The sequence below is a fragment of the Myotis daubentonii genome, chromosome 1, assembly GCF_963259705.1.
Source record: "Myotis daubentonii chromosome 1, mMyoDau2.1, whole genome shotgun sequence".
In the NCBI taxonomy this organism is placed as follows: domain Eukaryota; kingdom Metazoa; phylum Chordata; class Mammalia; order Chiroptera; family Vespertilionidae; genus Myotis; species Myotis daubentonii.
In genome coordinates this window covers 110,867,243-110,888,281 of record NC_081840.1, presented here as the reverse complement: position 1 = coordinate 110,888,281, position 21,039 = coordinate 110,867,243, and the positions used below count along the sequence as shown (strand labels likewise).

The 21,039-nt window shown below is 41.6% G+C and overlaps 1 protein-coding gene across 11 annotated transcripts in view; it reads left to right on the top strand.

Moving 5' to 3' along the window:
- The window catches only part of NEO1 (neogenin 1), a 266,972-nt gene that overhangs the window by 215,606 nt on the left and 30,327 nt on the right, over positions 1-21,039 (top strand). For 6 of the 11 annotated variants that reach the window (XM_059657710.1, XM_059657782.1, XM_059657791.1 and 3 more), the window contains 6 exons: positions 11,312-11,535; positions 11,618-11,756; positions 14,007-14,114; positions 15,785-15,979; positions 16,627-16,659; positions 19,215-19,283. In XM_059657710.1, the coding sequence (XP_059513693.1) occupies positions 11,312-11,535; positions 11,618-11,756; positions 14,007-14,114; positions 15,785-15,979; positions 16,627-16,659; positions 19,215-19,283 (768 nt within the window). The remainder of the gene's footprint in view (positions 1-11,311; positions 11,536-11,617; positions 11,757-14,006; positions 14,115-15,784; positions 15,980-16,626; positions 16,660-19,214; positions 19,284-21,039) is intronic. The other 5 variants (XM_059657753.1, XM_059657719.1, XM_059657727.1 and 2 more) reach the window with 4 other exon arrangements.

The following is a 21,039-nucleotide window of genomic DNA, read 5'->3' as shown; positions in this document are numbered from 1 at the left end:
TTTGTATATCTGTGATGTCTGTGATGACTTCTCTCTGATTTCTGATTTTGTTTATATAGGTCTTTTCCCTTTTTTTCCTTAGTGAGTCTAGCTGGGGGGTTGTCAATTTTAACTTTTTCAAAGAATCAGCTGTTTTTTTGTATAGTCTTTTCTACATTTAATTCTGCTCTAATTTTTATTATTTCCTTTTTTCTGCTATCTTTGGGTTGCTTTTGTTCTTTTTTTTTTTTTTTTTGCAAGTACTTTAAGATGTGATGTTGGGTTGTTTAGTTGGGATTTCTCTATATAAACTTCCCTCTTATTACTGCTTTCACTGCATCCCAGAGGTTTTGATATGTTGTCTTACCATTTTCATTTGTATCTGTATATCTTTTGATCTCATCTTTTACTTCTTTAACCCAGTCGTTTTTTAGTAGTATGTTGTTTACTTCTTTTTGCAGTTGATTTCTAATTGCAAGGCATCGTAGTCAGAAAATATGCTTGGTATAATTTCAACCTTTTTTAATTTGTTGATGCTAGTTCTGTGACCCAACATACGACCTATCCTTGAGAATGTTCCATGTGCCCTGGAGAAGAATGTGTAATCTTTTTTTTTAATCTTTATTGTTGACAGTATTATATATGTCCCTTTTTCCCCCCATTGACTTCTTCCAGCCTGCTCCCACTCCCCACCTGAGGCCTTCACACCCTATTGTCTGTGTCCATGGGTTAGGCATAAATGCATACTTATTCTTTAGTTGATCTCTTCCCACCCACCGACCCGCCCCCACCTTTCTTCTGAGCTTCGACAGTCTGTTCGATGTTTCTATGTCTCTGGATCTATTTTCTTCATCATTTATTTTGTTCATTAGATTCCACATATGAGTGAGATTATGTGATACTTATATTTCTCTGGCTGGCTTATGTCACTTAACATCAAATACTACACAGCTGTAAAAAAGAAAGAACTCTTATTATTTGCAACAGCATGGATGGACCTGGAGAGTATTATGCTAAGAATGTATATCTGGTGTTCTGTGATGAAATGTTCTATAAACGTCAATTATGTCCATTTGGTCTAGTGTTTCATTTGAGGCCAATATTTCTTTATTGATTTTTTTGATTGGCTGATCTATCTAGAGTTTTCAATGGAATAGTCTGTGAGTAGCTGTTTATTATATTTAGGTGCTTCCTGGTTGGGTGCATATATGTTAAGAAGTGTTATGTTTTCTTGATGTAGTGTTCCCTTTATCATTATAAAGTGTCCATCTTTTTCTCTTATTATCTTGAAATCTGTTTTGTCAGATATAAGTATGGCTACACCTGCTTTTTTGTGGATGTTATTTGCTTGGAGAATCATTTCCACCCTTTACTTTGAATCTACCTTTGTCTTTGCTGCTTAGATGTGTCTCTTGAGGGCAGCATATGGTTGGGTTTTGGGTTTTGATCCACTCTGTTACTCTGTGCCTCTTTACTGGTAAATTCAGACCATTAACATTTAGGGTAATTATTGTTGTTTGAGGATTTCCTATAGCCATTTTATCTTTTGATTTCTGGTAGTTCTGTGCCTCCATTGGTTCTTTTAATTTATGCTTTGCCGGGAGCCAGTCCATGCTTGCTGTTTCAAGGGACCTGGCATATATGGCATACTGTTCTTAATATGTTTGCTCACCTTCTTGGCACTATGTGTTTTAACCAAGGTCTCTGAGAAAGGCTGTTTCCCCAGGTAGGGATTTTCCCCTGAAGTTAGGGAGGGAATAAAACCTCTCAACTAAGTGCCAGGCGGGTAATTAATCACTTTAACTACGAACAATCATGCTTAAGCTACATAATCTTTATTCCCTGGAATGGAGATAAGAAACGCCCTAACCTTTGTAATAGAGATTGATAGGATTGAATCAACTGGTATAAATACAGATGTAACAAGACAGAAAAAGACAGAACTTAGAACACAGAACTTAGAAGAAAGCGCCTACAGACAGAGGAGCTTCGCTGGAGAGAGCATGGCAAGGGATCCTGGACTGAACCTGACTGCAGAGGTTGGCAAGAGAGCCTGACTAGAATCTGGTGACTGAACCTGGCTGGAGAACCTAGCAAGAGAACATGGACACAGAACCTCTCTGGAGATCCAGACCAGAACTTGGCTGGAGATCCTGGCTGGAGATCCTGGCTAGGCTGCTGATCAACTGAACACTGTCTCCGTGTCCTTCCTTCTTCGCCGACTCCGTTCACACCTTTGGGGACCCCTGGACCTGCTGGGGTTGGACCCCAGCAATGCTTCTATCTTTTTGTTTTTGTTTGGTGGTATTTCATTCATCTTTTCTCTTGTTTTCTCGTTTTTAAGCTATATGTGCTGTTTGGGGGATTTTTGTGTATGGTTGACATTAGGTTTATAAAAAATGAAGTTGCTTATATACCATAGTTTTTTCCCTTTAGAGAGCATCTGATCTTCATCTTCCGTTGCCAGTTCAGACCTTTCTCCCTTCCTCTTGTATGTTTTTGTTGTCACAAGTTATCCCTATTTATCCTGTAAGTATTTTTATTATCTTACTTGTAGTGTTGTGACCTTATGTTCTTTGTTTCAGATAGAATAACTCACTTGAGTATTTCTTGCAATGGAGGTTTTCTGGTGATAAAATCCCTCAGCTTCTGTATGTCTTAGAACATCCTTATTTTTCTTTCATATTTAAAGGATAATTTTGCGGGACATATTATTTGTGGCAGGTAATTTCTCTCTTTCAGACTTTTGAATATTTGGTTCTACTCTATTCTGTCTTTTTTTTTTAATTAATTAATTAATTTTTTTTTTTATTGCTTAAAGTATTACCAAAAGTATTACATATGTCTCCTTTTTCTTTTCCCCCCCGCCCTTGACAATCCCCTGGCCTCCCCTACCCCCCAGTGTCTTATGTCCATTGGTTATGCTTGTATGCATGCATAGAAGTCCTTTGGTTAATCTCTTACCCACCCCCCTCCTGCCTTCCCACCCTCCCCGGCCTTCCTGCTGTAGTTTGACAGTCTTTTCCAGGCAGCTCTGCCTCTGTATCTATTTTTGTTCATAAGTTTATAATGGTCTTTATTATCCAGAAATGAGTGACATCATGTGGTATTTTTCCTTCATTGACTGGCTTATTTCACTTAGCATAATGCTCTCCAGTTCCATCCATGCTGTTGCAAATGGTAAGAGTTCCTTCTTTTTTATAGCAGCATAGTATTCCATCGTGTAGATGTACCACAGTTTTCTAATCCATTCATCTACAGATGGGCACTTAGGCTGTTTCCAGATCTTAGCTATGGTGAATTGTGCTGCTATGAACATAGGGGTGCATATATCCTTTCTGATTGGTGTTTCTGGTTTCCTGGGATATATTCCTAGAAGTGGGATCACAGGGTCAAATGGGAGTTCCATTTGTAGTTTTTTGAGGAGACTCCATACTGTTTTCCACAGTGGCTGCACCAGTCTGCATTCCCACCAGCAGTGCACAAGTGTTCCTTTTTCTCCACATCCTCTCCAGCACTTGTCGTTTGTTGATTTGTTGATGATAGCCAGTCTGACAGGTGTGAGATGGTACCTCATTGTTGTTTTGATTTGCATCTCTCGGATGATTAGTGACTTTGAGCATGTTTTCATATGTCTCTTGGCTTTCTGAATGTCCTCTTTTGAAAGGTGTCTATTTAGGTCCTTTGCCCATTTTTTGATTGGATTGTTTATCTTCCTTTTGTTAAGTTGTATGAGTTCCCTATAAATTTTGGAGATTAGGCCCTTATCAGATATGACATTGGCAAATATGTTTTCCCACACAGTGGGTTTTCTTGTTGTTTGGTTGATGGTTTCTTTTGCTGTGCAGAAGCTTTTTATTTTGATGTAGTCCCATTTGTTTATTTTCTCTTTAGTTTCCAATGCCCTAGGAGCTGTATCTGTGAAGAAATTGCTTCAGCATATGTCTGAGATTTTGTTGCCTCTGGATTCTTCTAGTATTTGTATGGTTTCCCATCGTATATTTAAGTCCTTTATCCATTTTGAGTTTATTTTTGTGTATGGTGTAAGTTGGTGGTCCAGTTTCATTTTCTTGCATGTATCTGTCCAATTTTCCCAACACCATTTATTGAAGAGACTATCTTGACTTCATAGTATGTTCTTGCCTCCTTTGTCAAATATTAATTGAGCGTATTGGTTGGGGCTGATTTCTGGGCTCTCTATTCTATTCCATTGATCTATATGTCTGTTCTTGTGCCAGTACCAGGCAGTTTTGAGAACAGTGGCTTTGTAATACAGCTTGATATCTGGTATTGAGATCCCACCTACTTTGTTCTTCTTTCTCAGGATGGCTGCAGCTATTCGGGGTCGTTTTTTATTCCAGATGAATTTTTGGAGAGTACGTTCTAGGTCTGTGAAATATGCCATTGGTATTTTAATGGGAAGTGCATTGAATTTATAGATTGCTTTCTGCAGTATGGACATTTTAATGATGTTGATTCTACCAATCCAAGAACATGGTATGTTCTTCCATCTCTTTATGTCTTCCTCTATCTCTTTTTTCAACATCCTGTAGTTTTCTGAGAAGAGGTCTTATACCTCTTTAGTTAAGTTTATTCCTACGTAGCTTAATTTTTTTGGTGTGATGGTAAATGGGATTGCTTTTTTAGTCTCTCTTTCTGCACATTCAATATTGGTGTATAGAAATGCCATAGATTTCTTGGCGTTAATTTTGTATCCTGCTACATTGCCGAATTCTTTTATTAAATCTAATAGTTTATTGATGGAGTCTTTATGGTTTTTTAAGTATAATATCATGTCATCTGCAAATAAGGACAGTTTTACTTCTTCTTTTCCAATTTGGATGCCTTTTTTTTCTTCTTCTTGTCTAAATGCAATGGCTAATACTTCCAGTACTATGTCGAACAGGAGTGGTGAGAGTGGGCATCCCTGTCTTGTTCCTGTTCTTAGGGGAAATGGTGTTAGTTTTTGTCCATTGAGTATGATGTTGGCTGTGGGTTTGTCATATATGGCTTTTATTATGTTGAGGTATGATCCTTCAATTCCCACCTTGCTGAGAGTTTTTATCAAAAATGGGTGTTGAATTTTGCCAAATGCTTTTTCTGCATCAATTGATATGACCATGTGGTTTTTTTCTTTCAATTCGTTTATGTGATGTATCACGTTTATTGATTTGCGGATATTGTACCATCCTTGCATCCCTGGGATAAATCCTACTTGGTCGTGGTATATGATCTTTCTGATGTAATGCTGGATCCGATTTGCTAAGATTTTGTTTAGGATTTTGGCATCTATGTTCATGAGGGATATTGGCCTGTAATTCTCTTTCATTGTGCTGTCTTTACCTGGTTTTGGTATTAGGGTGATGCTGGCTTCATAGAATGAGCTTGGAAGTGATCCTTCCTCTTGGATTTTTTGTAGTAGTCTGAGGAGGATAGGTTTTAGTTCTTCCTTGAATGTTTGGTAAAACTCCCCTGTGAAGCCGTCTGGTCCTGGGCTTTTGTTTGCTGGAAGCTTTTTGATGACTGCTTCAATTTCTTCCATAGTTATTGGCCTATTAAGATTTTGAGATTCTTCCTGATTAAGTTTTGGAATGTTGTATTTTTCTAGGAATATGTCCATTTCCTCCAGGTTGTCTAGTTTGTTGGAGTAGAGTTGTCCATAGTATTTATTAACAATCATTTCTATTTCTGTGGGATCTGTTGTTATTTCGCCTCTATCATTTCTGATTTTGTTGATTTGGGTCCTTTCTCTTTGCTTCTTGGTGAGCCTGGCTAGAGGTTTGTCAATCTTGTTTATCCTTTCAAAGAACCAGCTCTTTGTTTCATTGATTTTCTGTATTGTTTTTTTGGTCTCTATGTCATTTATTTCTGCTCTAATCTTTATTATCTCCTTCCTTATGCTCACTCTGGGGTTTTCTTGTTGCTCTCTTTCTAATTCATTGAGCTGTAGATTTAGATGATTTACTACCATTTTTTCTTGTTTGTTGAGATAGGCCTGTAGAGCTATAAACTTCCCTATCAGGACTGCTTTCATTGTGTCCCAAAGGTTTTGGATTGTTGTGTTTTCATTGTCATTAGTTTCTAGGATGTTTTTAATTTCTTCTTTGATCTCGTTGGTAACCCAATCAATATTTAATAACGTGCTATTCAGCTTCCAAGTGTTTGAGTATTTTGAGTTGTTTCTGTTGTAGTTTATTTCTAATATTATGGGCTTGTGGTCTGAGAAGATGTTTGTTATGATTTCAATCTTCTTGAATTTGGGGAGACTTTGTTTGTGACCCAATATGTGGCCTATTTTTGAAGATGTGCCATGAGCACTTGAGAAGAACGTATATTTTGTGGCTTTGGGGTGAACTGTTCTGAAGATGTCAATTAAGTCCATCTGATCTAGTGAGTCATTTAGGATTGCTGTTTCTTTGCTGAGTTTTTGTCTATAGGATTTATCCAGTGATGTCAGTGGTGTATTAAAGTCCCCTACTATGATTGTATTGTTGTCGATCTCCCCCTGATATCTTCCAGGAGTTTTCTTATGTATGTGGGTGCTCCTGCATTGGGTGCATATATGTTTATCAGGGTTATATCCTCTTGTTGTATTGATCCCTTTAGTATTATGAAGTGGCCTTTCTTATCTCTAGTTATGGCCTTCACTTTGAGGTCTATTTTGTCCGATATAAGTATTGCTACCCCAGCTTTTTTTTCATTTCCATTTGCCTTAAAGATATTTTTCTATCCCTTCACTTTCAGTCTGTGTGAGTCCCTTCTAATGAGGTGGGTCTCTTGTAGACAGAAAATATATGGGTCATGTTTTTTTATCCATTCAGCCACTCGATGTCTTTTGATTGGACTATTTAGTCCATTTACGTTTAAAGTTATTATTGAAAGGTACTTGTTTGTAGCCATTTCTAATTTTTTGTGTGGCTGTTTTCTTTCTGGGCTTTTTAGTTCTTCTTTTTACACCAGTCCCTTTAGCATTTCTTGCATTGCTGGTTTGGTGGTGACAAATTCCCTTAGCCTTTTTTTGTCTGTGAAGCTTCTTATTTCCCCTTAAATTTTGAATGATAGCCTTGCTGGATAGAGTATTCTTGGATTCAGTCCCTTGCTTTGCATCACTTTGTAAATTTCTGTCCATTCTTTTCTGGCCTGATGTGTTTCTGTTGAGAAATCATTTGATAATCTGATGGGGGATTCTTTGTAGGTAACTCTCTGTTTCTCTCTTGCAGCCTTTAAGATTCTCTCTTTGTCTTGTACATTTGCCATCGTTATTATGACGTGTCTTGGTGTGGGTCTTTTGGGGTTCATCTTGCCTGCGACTCTCTGTACTTGTGTAACATTTTTCTTCCCCATATCTGGGAAGTTTTCTGACATTATTTCTTCAAATAGATTTTCTAATCCTTGCTGCTCTTCTTGTCCTTCTTGCAGCCCTATTATGCGTATGTTACTTCATTTCATGTTGTCCCGAAGCTCCCTTAGGTTCTCCTCCTGCTTTTTAATTCTTTTCTCCAGTTGCTGTTCAGATTGAGCTTGTTTCTCTGCCTTATCTTCTAATTCACTAATTCGGTCCTCTGCTTCTTCTAGTCTGCTGTTGAAACTTTCCATGGTGTTTTTGATTGTAGCTATATCACTTTTCATTCCTTCCTGATTCTTGCATAGGTTGTTGATTTTCTCATCCATCCGGTGAATGAATTGTACAACCATTATTCTGAATTCTTTTTCTGTCATGTTGCATGCTTCAACTTCATTAATGTCCTTTCTTGGAGACTCCTCATTGTCTTTTCTCTGGGTGTTGTGTTGTCTCTTCATTCTGATTATCTCCCGATGGTTCAAACGTCGTGTTGCATGGGCCTGGGCCGTGTGCAGTGGGAGCCTCCCACCACCCTAGTGTCACTGAAGAGCTCTGACACTAAGATGTGTGGTTGTTGTGGGTTCGTGGGAACCAGGCTCGCTCAGAGTCAGTGTTGTCAGCGCTCAATGTGGCCTCGTACGTTCCCTTAGAATCAGGGACCCTGCCTGCACAGTGCTGAAACAGAGACCCCCCTGAAGCGTGTTGAAAACCAGAGTCCCCTAGCGTGTGCCAGGAGTCAGAGTTCCCCCGAATCCAGTATCAGCGTTTCTGTTGCTTCGCGCGACCTTGCCTTGAGAATCAGGGTCCCTGTGTGCCCTTGCACCAGGAATTGGAGTCACTGGCTCTTAGTATGAATGCAGCGGAAATCAGGATCTCAGGTGCAGGTGAAAAGAAACACAGTCAAGTCACTGGTGCTTGGTGCTGCCACCTGCCCAGAGAATCGGGGTCCCTGGGCCTGTGATATGTGGGACAAATTCCCGGTGTTAGCGTGTTTGCTCCCAGCCCAGGGCTCAGAAGCCGGCAGTGCTCCAAGGCTCAGTTCCTAGGGTTCGCACGTTTGCTCCCATCCCAGGGCTCAGAAGCCGGCAGTGCGCCTAGGCTCAGTTCCTAGGGTTCGCACGTTTGCTCCCAGCCCAGGGCTCAGAAGCTGGCAGTGCGTGTAGGATCAGTTCCAAGGTGGTCGGGCACTTCCAGGCTAAAGTTCCTGGGGCGCTGGGGCCCCTGCAAGGGGTGGGTCTATCAGTTACTCTGGTGCTGCCCGCAAGCCTGCGGGAAGAGGGGATGGGCTCTGTTACTCACGGATCTGCCGCGGAGGTTTCTGAACTTTTGGTGTCCGCAGGTCTGTAGCTGTGGTCACAGGTCTCTGTCCCCAGTGGCTGCAGGGTCCTGGTATGCGTCTGAGATCAGACTGGGTGGTGCTGAGGCCAGGATCCTAGTCTCAAGCAGCTCTGTTTCCCAAGATGGCGTGGTCGCTGTGCCCGTGCTGGCTGCCCAGGAGTGTCCTCGCAGGGAGCGGGACTCCGCCGCCTAAGACTGCCCGGTTTAGCAGCCCCTTAGAAGACCTGCAGAATCTAACTGTCCCTAGCTCATACACACACACCACACGCATCCACACTCCTCTATCACTTCCTTGCGCTCTCACACTCTCTCCCTCCCTACCTTCCTGCCGGTCGCCATTTTGGAAGTCTCTATTCTGTCTTACAGAGTTTCTGCTAAGAAGTCAGATGAGATTCTGATGGGTTTTCCTTTGTAGGTCACTTTCTTCTTTTCCTTGGCTGCTTTGAGAATTTTTTCTTTGTCATTAGTTTTGACAGCTTCACTACCAAGTACCTTGGAGGGGCCTCTTTGGATTGAGGTAACTAGGTGTTCTTTTTGCTTCTTGGATTCAAGGATCTAGTTCTTTCCATAAATTTGGGAGGTTCTCGTCCACTATTTGTTTTAATAGATTCTCCATTCCCTGCTCCCTTTCTTCCTCCTCCACATGCCTATGATTCTGATGTTACTTTTTCCAATGGAATCCGAGAGGTCTCGTAGAGCTTTTTCATTTTTCTTTATTCTCAGATCTCTCTCTTCTTCCTTCTACAGCATTTCTTGATTCCTGTCTTCAATATTACTAGTTCTTTTCTCTAATTGGTTGGTTCTGTTTTCTATGCTCAACAGTTTACTCAATCTCCTTAATTGCCTGCTTCATTTCCAGAAATTCTGATAGATTCGATTTCTGATAGAAAGTTTCAATTTCTTTGGAGAAATACTCATTTTGTTCACTGGTTTGTTTTCTGAGTGCACTGAATTGCCTGTCAGTATTTTCTTGCATTTGGTTGAGTATTTTTAAAGCTGCAATCTTGACATCTCTGTCATTTATATCAGCAGTCACCAACCGGTAGTCCACAGACCACTGGTGGCCCGTGAGGTTGGCAACCGCTGATTTATGTCACATAATTCCATGTGTTACAGCCTACTTTCTGGGGATTTTTCATTTTCTTTCTGGTCATCGTTGTTCAGTGGTTCTTCATGGTATTTGCTGCCCTTCTTTGTGCATTTGTCTCCTAGAAGGTCTTTCTACTATCTTCCAATAGATGGCACTGAATCGAAAGATTTTACCTCTGTGATCTCCCAGATTTGAGCTCTGCAGCTTGGGACAGTACAGCTGTGCTGCTTGGGGATGGGGTTTGTTTTGCCCTCACTGTAATGGTGACCCCTGACCTCTGTTTGTCTGGCCCATGCACCCCTCATGCTGGGAAAGTATAAGAAGCAGAGGGCAGTAGACATGCTCCTACTTTACAGGGTTATTGTTAGGGTGAAACAAGGAGCAAATGGGAAAGCACAGGCTGTTACAAAGCACTGTGCAGATGGGAGGGGTTCTTATTAGTCCGTGCTCTGTTGGGCCCGTGTCTGCTAACTCAGTCACTGTTCTGTATCCTGGCGGCTTGCAGAAATGCACGCACAACTCAGACCCTATTAGCTCTGGCCACTGGTAGCTCCCTGCTAGCCAGTTGCAGCTTGCAAATTCCCCTGCTGGGCTGCCCCCCTGAGCTGAAGGGCTGCCTCTGTAGTCTATGTCTGTACTTTGCTCCCTTCTCATCTCCCCATTTATCTCCGAATGCCCACCTTTAGGTGTTTCAGTGTGCGGGTCTCTCAGGCGTGCATCTATGTTGATCAGGGACTTTTTTGTTGAATTATAGATGGTTAACTTGTTGGAATGTCAGGGGGAGAGGAAAAGATGTGCTCTTATGCTGCCATTCCTCTGGCCTCTGTTTTGTTGAGCACATGAGAATAGTAGACTTTCCTTTCTGTCAGATAAGTACTCTGGTTTCTAAAGTTACAAAGACAGTGTCAGTTGGATCCATAGCAATGGCATTTTCCATAACTTATTGGGATTCATCATTCAGTTGTTCTCTGACTCTACTGGAAAAAGTGTAGCAGGACATCAGCAGATCTAAACTGAACCCTGTGTGGTTATCAGATACCCTGATTACCACAGCCAGGCTGACATTCAGGACTCGGGTTTTGAGAGTAGCACCTTTACATGTCTGGTGATATGCATTGATAAGCCATATCCCAAAAACTCAGCCAGTCACTAGAATATCAAATCAGAGTATGAACTTTGTGTTACTTGCTTAGAAATTATACCCTTAATTTTAAAAGCAATTTTTATCTTTTTATGATTTTGTTTGGACAAAAGTAGAATTTTCAAGTAATTTAAAGAAAATCCAAGTATGAATATGTTGATACAATCACTGGATTATCTAATTTTAATATACCTACAGAATACAGTAGAGAATGTATGATTAATTAGTATTTTTCTAGACATTTTCCTGAAAGAACACAAGTGGAAATATTCTTTTAAATGAATGGTGGTTATTTATTAACTCTGGATTCTCTTTCTCTTTCTTCATTTCTCACCTTTCATTCCATTATATTACCCTGCATTTCCCTTTTATTTTTGTTTCTGTTAAATGCCACTTCCCTTTTTAATTACTTTTTACCCAGACACTTCTGAGGTTGATTTATTTGTTATTAATGCTCCATACACTCCAGTGCCAGATCCCACACCCATGATGCCACCAGTGGGAGTCCAGGCTTCCATTCTGAGTCATGATACCATAAGGATTACGTGGGCGGACAATTCACTGCCCAAACACCAGAAGATTACAGACTCTCGGTACTACACAGTCCGATGGAAAACCAACATCCCAGCAAACACCAAGTATAAGGTACTGGCACATATGGTCTGGGTAAGAAAAGCTAACTATGGATATTTCCTCAATCTAAAGTTCTTGAATCATATATTTCCAGAATGCAAATGCAACGACTTTGAGTTACTTGGTGACTGGTTTAAAAGCAAATACACTCTATGAATTCTCTGTGATGGTGACCAAAGGTCGAAGATCAAGCACATGGAGTATGACAGCCCATGGGACTACCTTTGAATTAGGTATGTGTTGTCAGAACCTTAGGTCATATGGCATTTCTTCTCTGCAAGATACGAAAGTCAGTGGAAGTTCCTGCTAATGTTGTGCCACATTTCAAATCATGAGACTTATCACCTCCTTTTATTAACCAGGGAAAGAATTGAGTATGTGAATGTATTTACCGAATTCAGTGAGCAACTACAGCTGGAGTTCAATGTTTGATTTTTCAGCTAATGAATTATGGTTTTTTAATCATTGTACAAGAACAGTAACAGGATAATATAATACAAAGTGTTGTGCCCAGATTTCAAAGTTCCCAAGACCCCCAGGGAGCCAGTCAGTCCGATGCAAAAGCAAAGAGTCCTTTATTATGCAAGCCGGCCTGCGCTCCCCGTTCACCAGACCCACCGACACAGCGGAAAGTCCAGTGGCCGAGAGAGAGAGAGGCCTGATGGGACAGGGGCTTTAAAGGGGGGTGGAGTGAGGGCAGGAGAGGGCACTGTGGGCCCCGCCGATTGGCCAGGCGCGAGTCGCGAGTCGGTACAGGATGTGGTCATAGTGATGGCGTGCACTTCCCTTGATCACCATTGGTTAATCCAGAGAAATCCTGGGTGTGGCTAGCAGCGGCTTCTTCCCGTGAGGAAGCACATGGCCCCATCCCAAAATGGAGGACCCAAGGCAAGATGGAGAGCGCACATGGTTCTGTCCCAAGATGGAGGACCCAAGGCAAGATGGAGGGCGCAGTCCTTGTCCGGCTCCTGCTGCTGCCGCTCGAACTCGCCACAAGGCAGGATGGCCCTCCCGCACAGCACCCGCAGCTGGCCTGCGGGCAGACCGGGACTCCAGCGCATCTGGGCGGCACAGGCCCAGCAAACGGGGTGCGGCCGGTGGAGCGGCCCAGCTCTGGAGGAGCGGCATCCGCTCGGAGCAGGCCCGGCCCATGGGGCCGGCGCACTGCAGCATGGCGGCCTCCCCGAGCTAGGGCACGCGCCCCACTCCACTGCCGCCGCTGCTGCACTGGGCCCGGTCCGGGGGGAGGGGGGGGGGCAGCCCGTGCTGGGCTCCCGCTGTGGGCCGGGGAGCCAATGCCCCCCACATGGGGCCCGGCGGCCGGCCCACGCAGGCCCCGGTCCCCCCAACCGGGCCCCGAGGGCCGCACGGACCCTCGGCCCCAGCGCGGGCAAGCGGGGAACCGACCACGGGGGAAGGGAGGGAAGAGCGAGGCGGTGAGGCCTTCCGCTCCCATGACCTCCCCCGTGGTCGGTCGCCGCCAGACCCCCACCCCTCGGCCCGCCGCCGGCCACCACGCAGCCGGTCCGGAGACTCGGACCCGCTCCGGGGAGGCCAGGCCCTATGGCGGGCGCGGAGGGATCCCAGCGGCCAGACTCCTCCCCCCCGCACCGCCCGGAGAGGCGGGCGGTGCGCCTTTCAAAAGCATATTAAATTTTAGGAATCAAGAGACTTGAGTTCAATCCCAGGTCAGCCATCTACTGAGTGTGATCATAAGCGAGTCATTCAGCCTCTCTAAATCTGTTTCTTCCACCTATAAAAGAGGGGTGATAGAACCTCTGCCTTTCCTACTTTACAGGGTTCTTGTTAGGGTGAACAAGGAGCAGATGGGAAAGCACAGGCTGTTATAAAGCACTGTGCGAATGGGAGGGGTTCTTGTCATTAGTCCTGCTATCCAGGTAAACTTGAGAAAGAAAAGATGAAGCAGCCTGCCCGTCACCAAGCAGCTGCAGTGCTGCTTGTGGAGTCTAGCACTTACCAGTAGCTCTCTTGCAAACCAATTAGTGTCTTTGTAAAATCTCTCGCTGGAGTATCCTTAGGGTTTTTGTCTGAAAGAGAAAAGCCAAAACAGCAAATTAAGGGGAAAGCAAGCCCTCCAGGTGTGAGATTCTGTTTGCTTTTTGCTTACCTGTAGGCCTACACTTCTGCTTCTTATACTTTCCCAGCATGAAGTCATGTGTAACTATTGGTAGTCTCTATCTATTCCAGCCTCCTATTTTTTAGGTACTTGCCTTTTTTATTTCCCTATCCACTTACAATACATATCCCTGGCCCCAGCCAAGATGCCAATTCTTATCTTTATAGTGTGGTATTCTCTCTGATATTTTCCATATTCTTTTTATTGGAGCTATTTATAGATAGACTATAAGTTCTTTGAAGTTAGGAGGCTTTATCTTTTTTGCTTTATACCCTTGATTGTGACTTATAAATGGTGAATAAAATTGAAATGGACAGGAATTATTAAAAGTATTGTTATTTTGTAGTTCCTACTTCTCCACCCAAGGATGTGACAGTTGTAAGTAAAGAGGGAAAACCTAGGACCATAATTGTAAATTGGCAACCTCCCTCTGAAGCCAATGGCAAAATTACAGGTAAGATGCTTTGAATGTGTGTCTGTCCCTGTTACTGCTGGGCAGAACACTCCAGGGGAGTTCTGTGTTGGGAGAAGTGGGAGTCTGAAGGCTGGCTTGGTCATTTACAAGGTGCTATGAGTCATGATGGTCACAAAAGTGGAGCAAGGGGATGCTGCTATTTGCCCACAGGAACATAAAAATAAGTCACCAGCTAATTGTTCTAACTCACTTTGAAAGTCTGATGGGCATGGGCTATGCTAGACAGACAGTCTTTGGATGTAGTGATACCTTATGACATACTTATTTTCTTCAGAAAAGCTGTTCTTCTCTGTCTCTGACTACATGACCTGCTTTAGAAACCCTGCCTAATTCTATAGGGTTATTCCCAATGAACAGGGATTCATCTCTTTTACCCTAAAGCCCATTAGACTTTTAATTCCTTTCCCCCCCCCTCCAGGCCTGCTACTTTACTTTAGTTCCTGTGCTTTTACAACTAGAGTTAGTTTGAATTGGCCTAGGCCTTTGGAGGGATCTGGAATATTTCCTTGGGCTTCCAGAGGAGGAGACCCTTCCACAATAAACATTGTGCCCTTTTCAGCCTTGTCAAGGAGGAAAGGGATTTAGCTGTTAAATATATTCCCCTTGGGACCTCTGCCCAAGGATATATGCCAGGGGTCCTCAAACTTTTTAAACGGGGCCAGTTCACTGTCCCTCAGACCGTTGGAGGGCCGGACTATAGTTTTAAAAATAACTATGAACTAATTCCTATGCACACTGCACATACCTTATTTTGAAGTAAAAAAACAAAACGGGAACAAATACAATATTTGTATTTGCATGTGGCCCGCGGGCCGTAGTTTGAGGACCCCTGATATATGGTGTGAGGAACAGAAGTTTGCCTTCTGAAGTTCTTTGGTATGAATGGGGCGGCCTAAGAAAACTGAAAGCATTGTTCTGCTTCCGCTTTCTATAGAAACTCCTTTCCATAAGTTCCTGAGCTTTTTTTGTCACTTTTTTAGGTTTTTGAATTTGCTTCTTTCATAAAAGAATCAAGCATGACTTGACTTGCATTGATTGCGTCATACTTTGCCTTTAAAGCCCAGGAATAATGCACTGGGTGGGTGGGCTTGTGGTTGTGTCTCTGCTCAGCCACTGAGATTGAGTGCCCTCTGGTGGAAGTTGTCAGGTGACGTTTGGGGTGACTTCCCCGCAAATCTGGGAGAAATTAACAAAGGTTGCTGCCCATCTCCCAGGAGTTTTTCTCCTAGGAAATCACATCGGTGAGAGCTAAAACAGCATTTTAGGCCACTATTGCTTTTCAAAACCACATTATTTTAATTGTAGACCTAGGTACATTATTTAAAAATTAACATGTTGAAGAGATTGGATTATTTTCCTTATATGATTTCTTAGTTTCTGAGGGTATTTAACCGTGTATTTTCTATCTTTTATTCGTTTTATTACTTCAGCTGCTGATATAGATAATAACTCACCGCTTGGCAATGTGTAAATTGTGGTTTTCTGTATATTATGTTTAGTGTAGCATTTTTAATGCATTTTACCATTGCTGTTTAATCAGTAACTTGTTCTCTACTTGTTTGTGCTCTAACATATATCTTTATTGACTCACTGATTGCAAAAGAAGAAGCAGAAATAAGATTTCTTTTCCCATTAACTACTTTGGACAGGTTACATCATATATTACAGCACAGATGTGAATGCAGAGATACACGATTGGGTTATTGAGCCTGTTGTGGGCAACAGGTTGACTCACCAAATACAAGAGCTAACACTTGACACGCCATACTACTTCAAAATCCAGGCTCGGAACTCGAAGGGCATGGGGCCCATGTCTGATGCTGTCCAGTTCAGAACACCTAAAGGTAAGGCTCCCCACAGAGTGTTTTATAATGTGTCTCTTTAGTGGGACTGTGCTTGCACATGTCACTTTAGCATGTACAGACTATGGATGATATAAGCAGTCCTTATGATGACCCACAGTGTGTGTATTTGTCTCAGACTGATCCCTCACTCACCACTGACCACCAGAGGGGTGCTCCCTAGATCACTTGCCCAGATCACACAGAAGGGACCTCTGACTCCAGTCTATTCGAGACAGTGATGTAGAACTGTTTACAGTCAGATCAGGTGTGATTCTCTTTTCCTGTTCAGAGCAATACCGTGTTATTGTGATGGATGATTCTCTTTCAATACATGCAGGCTCCCAATCTGAAAGGCTTAATGTAGACCTTTGTAGGGAGAAAGGGGACCCTTTAAAGAAATTCTAGATAAGAAAGTGAAGATGAAGTATTGAACCAAGTGAGTTCAGGAATAAAATGTAGTCGGGAACTGAGTCTCTGGAAATATGGAAACTATATATTGGTTTCTCTTCTGCTGGTACTTTAAAAAAAGACTCAATTTGTTTGGAAGTTTGTGGGATTTTTTTTTCCTTTAAAAATTCTGCCTGTCCCATCTTCAAAGCTTGTGATTCTTGCTCTTGTTTTTTCTTCCCCTGTGCTTGGCCTGTTAGCGGACTCCTCTGATAAAATGCCTAATGACCAAGGTAAATGAGTAGATGGCCTCTCTTTCCTTTCCTCTCTTTTGTGACCTATTATTAGTTTTTGTTGTTTTTGTTTCCTTTTTTTTCTTGAAAATCAGTACCATGTGTTAAAAAACCATGTATTTATTGGCCAAAGTGGAGTTGAGTCCATGTTTGAGGCACTTGGGGTATCTGAAAAGCTGGGAGCTAATATAGACTGGTAGGGGAAAAATCCTGACTCAAAAAACTGAGTTCTGCAACTGTAGGAGATTGGCCTTAAGTGTGGGTCCAATTAGCACAAATATATTTAAATTCAGCCAGGATAACAGCAAGCATACCAATTTGTAGCATTTAGTATTTTATTTGTATCTCTAAGTGAAAAGTTATAATCAAATTCAGCGAATACCCTGTTTTCCTCCTCCCACAAACTATCTGTAAGTTTACCCTACTAAATTAGGATTATCCATGGCAAAATTTGTGCTATTTATTCTCTTATCATAAGCTTGATTAAGAGCTCCTTTTCCATTTCTTCCCTTAAATATATCTGCTTACTTTAAAAGAGGAAATAAACGATTTTAAATGGAAACTTAGGAAGCATGAGGCACATTGTCGCCATTCTTGAAATTACGTCAGCACGGCCTTTCACCATAGTTGCTGTGGTGGAGGATAACTGTGCTTTGTGATTTTCATCTCTGCGAATTCAGCTAAAGTTGGTGTCTGTTTTCTATACTAAGAAAGAGCAATAAAAGTAAATTTTATGATTGCTTTCATAGTTTAAGAATAGTTATTATTTAAAAAAGATTAGTTGTTAGAAATACAGTCTTTGGATCTTGGTTAATGGCAAGGAAGAGTCAGAACTTGAGATTTCCAGTTTCAGGACTTCGGAAATATGTTTGCATTCTATGAGTCTTTTGTTGTACTTTGTAGAAACTGCAAACATGCTTTTTTCTGGAGGTGGGGGTGGGGAGGCACCCTAATCATGGTAGAAACTTTGACTTAAGTGTGAGAAAAGAAAAATAACCATACAGTATATGCACAGAATATAAATGTGCTTGTTCTTTCCTGGCTTCACTCCATAAGCCAGAATACAGTTCTGAGCTGCACCATACCTCTGGTATTTAAAATTCTTTGCCCATGTTTACTTTGGTTTTTTTGGTTAATCCTTGGAATTTCTTGTTCATAGGTTAAATTTAAAAGAAAAAAAATATTGGGATATATAGAAATTAAACCAACCAGCTTATTGGCAAAGTGTGTTCTTTGGCAGTTAGTTACATAATATGATACTTTGGATGGTTTAGCTTAAATGTGGGCTTAACCGACAAATAAGGACACTTAAACCTGAGAGCCTTACAAGTGCTAGGTCATTCCACCAACTAGACTTAATCATAGTGAAAAGAACGGCTGAAATCTTGATGTGTGGTATGTACTATTTGGGAGGAATGATGGCAACAGAAGTAACGGGATAGAATGATAAGTATGAGCAAATGAAAAGAGACAGTGAGTTAACTTCTAGAATATGCCCTTTTGGATACTCAAGAATTTCTGTTACCTTTTGGGGTTTTGAACTTTAAGAAACATAGAAAACATTGTTTTTTTGCCTCTAGATGCACTCTATTAAATGAACTACACACAGAAACCGTCACATTTTAATTTCTTTCATTTCCTCCAAGCCTGATAATTTGTAGAAGTACTTGACTTTTTAGCTCTAATGTTTTACAGAAGCACATCTAGTTTATTAATTTCTTGCCAATCTTAATTTATACAAATTACTCCTTTATAAGTTTTCCTTTTTTTAAAATAAGTTTTTTCTGAAGCTTCATGCTCTCTGCCTGTGAAGAGTAAGATTATATTCTTCCCTAAAGATTTACTATGCTTGAAATAATAGTAGTTAATATTTGTTGACTATTTACTACATGTCAGGCAGCACTGATATTTGTGTTTTCTCAGCCTCACTGTGTTCCCTGATGCTGGGTTAGGAGACACTGTCCTTTGTGAACAACCAGAGCGAAGACTTTGTTTTTTCATCTTTGTATATTTAGTTCACTGAGACCCCAATTTGAACCTCCACTTACCTTCCTGCTCCTGCTTAGAGAGAGGCAACTATTTAATTTGAGAAAAGAATCTAATCCCTGGTAGGCCAGATCAGCATAGGCAGGCCCTTGGAAGAGTCTAGTTCTTTATTGCAGAAGCTCATCAAACTGGTGTTCTTGGTTCCTTTTCCAAGCGAAGCTCCTTTAGCATCAGTGCTCTAAGTCATCTTTCAGAAACGGTTTCCTGGACTGGAGAAGTGGGGTATGTTCCCAACTTGTGAACAGCGAATGGCAGTCTAATTACACACTAGCTATAGCCGTGGAAAGGGTGTCAGCCTTTCAGATGCCTCATTGCATAGAAAGTTAGGCCTTAGTTTGCTTTGCACAAATAGACTATATTTCCCCAGTTGTTCATGTGCTACTTCATTTTCTCATGAACAAAGTAGACTGAAAATAGTTTTTATATAGAAAATGCTCATTAGCTGTAAAGTGGACTTGTAACACCTGTGGGTTGAGTCACTACTGACATGATTTTTTTCTCTCCTTCAGCCTCTGGGTCTGCAGGAAAAGGAAGCCGGCTGCCAGACCTAGGATCTGACTACAAAACTCCCATGAGCGGTAAAGCCCCTCCTGTGGCCCTGTTGCCTACTGTGGGCGCAATTCTGCTTGATATCTTGAAATGGCCTATGTAGCTTGTGTGTGGTGATTGTAGCATGTTGCCTATTTCCTTTTATTTAATAGAGTTAGCTTTAGGCACTTATCTGGCAAATACTTGCTGAATTACTGCAACCCACTCATTATAGGGTCTATAAATAAAATTGTTTCTCCACATATCCAACTTAAAATGAGGCTAATTCTGAACAAACAAATCTTCCTTTTGCCTACTTCCTCTAGAGAAAAGTTAGAATTTTTTTTTCAAAAATAAACTGTAGTGGAATTAGCCATCACCCAAGCCAAAAGAATGCCTCTGAATCATTCATTTCTCCCCAAACTACTTACTATAGTGTTTTTAGTTTGGGAATTCTAAAAAAGTTTACCTACTCTCCTAGCCATCCTAAGAGCTAGTGCCTTCTAACTACTTAATGATGGCACCTACTCTTCTACAGAACTTCACCATTTGTAAGTTACTTTCATACATTATTTTTTTAATTAAATCTTTATTGTTCAGATTATTACAGTTGTTCCTCTTTTTCCCCCCCATAGCTCCCCTCCACCCGGTTCCCACCCCACCCTCTGCCCTTATTTCGCCCCCACTGTCCTCATCCACAGGTGTACGATTTTTTTTCAGTCTCTTCCGTACCCCCCACACCACTTTCCCTCCGAGAATTGTCAGTCCACTCCCTTTCTTTGCCCCTAGTTCTATTATATTCACCAGTTTATTCTGTTCATCAGATTATTTATTCACTTGATTTTTAGATTCACTTGTTGATAGATATGTATTTGTTCATAATTTTTATCTTTTTCTTCTTCTTCCTCTTCTTATACCTTTCAGCATTTCATATAATACTGGTTTGGTGGTGATGAACTCCTTTAGCTTTTTCTTATCTGTGAAGCTCTTTATCTGACCTTCAATTCTGAATGATAGCTTTGCTGGGTAAAGTAATCTTGGTTGTAGGTTCTTGCTGTTCATCACTTTGAATATTTCTTGCCACTCCCTTCTGGCCTGCATGGTTTCTGTTGAGAAATCAGCTGACAGTCGTATGGGTACTCCCTTGTAGGTAACTGACTTTTTTTCTCTTGCTGCTTTTAAGATTCTCTCTTTGTCTTTTGCTCTTGGCATTTTAATTATGATGTGTCTTGGTGTGGTCCTCTTTGGATTCCTTTTGCTTGGGGTTCTCTGCGCTTCCTGGACTTGTAAGTCTATTTCTTTCACCAGGTAGGGGAAGTTTTCTGTCATTATTTCTTCAAATAGGTTTTCAATATCTTGCTCTCTCTCTTCTTCTGGCACCCCTATAATTCGGATGTTGGTACACTTGAAGTTGTCCCAGAGGCTCTGTACAGTCCCTTACACTATCTTCATATTTTTGGATTCTTTTTGTAAGTTACTTTCAGACATGAAATCATTTTCAAGCAGGACAAGGAGGTATCATTCCCATTTTAAACATTAAGAGACTCATTGGAGAAACAATCTGCCTGGATCCACCCACTAATTATGGAAGTCCAAGAACCACAACCCAGGTCTTCTGACATTTCATTGTGCCCTTTCAACTACCACATGCAGCCTAAAAAGCACAGGTTCAATTCTAGATGTGGGAATCTGCTATTGGTGAAAATCCATACATGCAGCTGCTAGAAGTAAGCCTTACTGTCTCCTCAACTCTGCCAGAGACACAAGGAAGACAAAGGCCTGTCCCTGGAAACTCCTACTCTGACT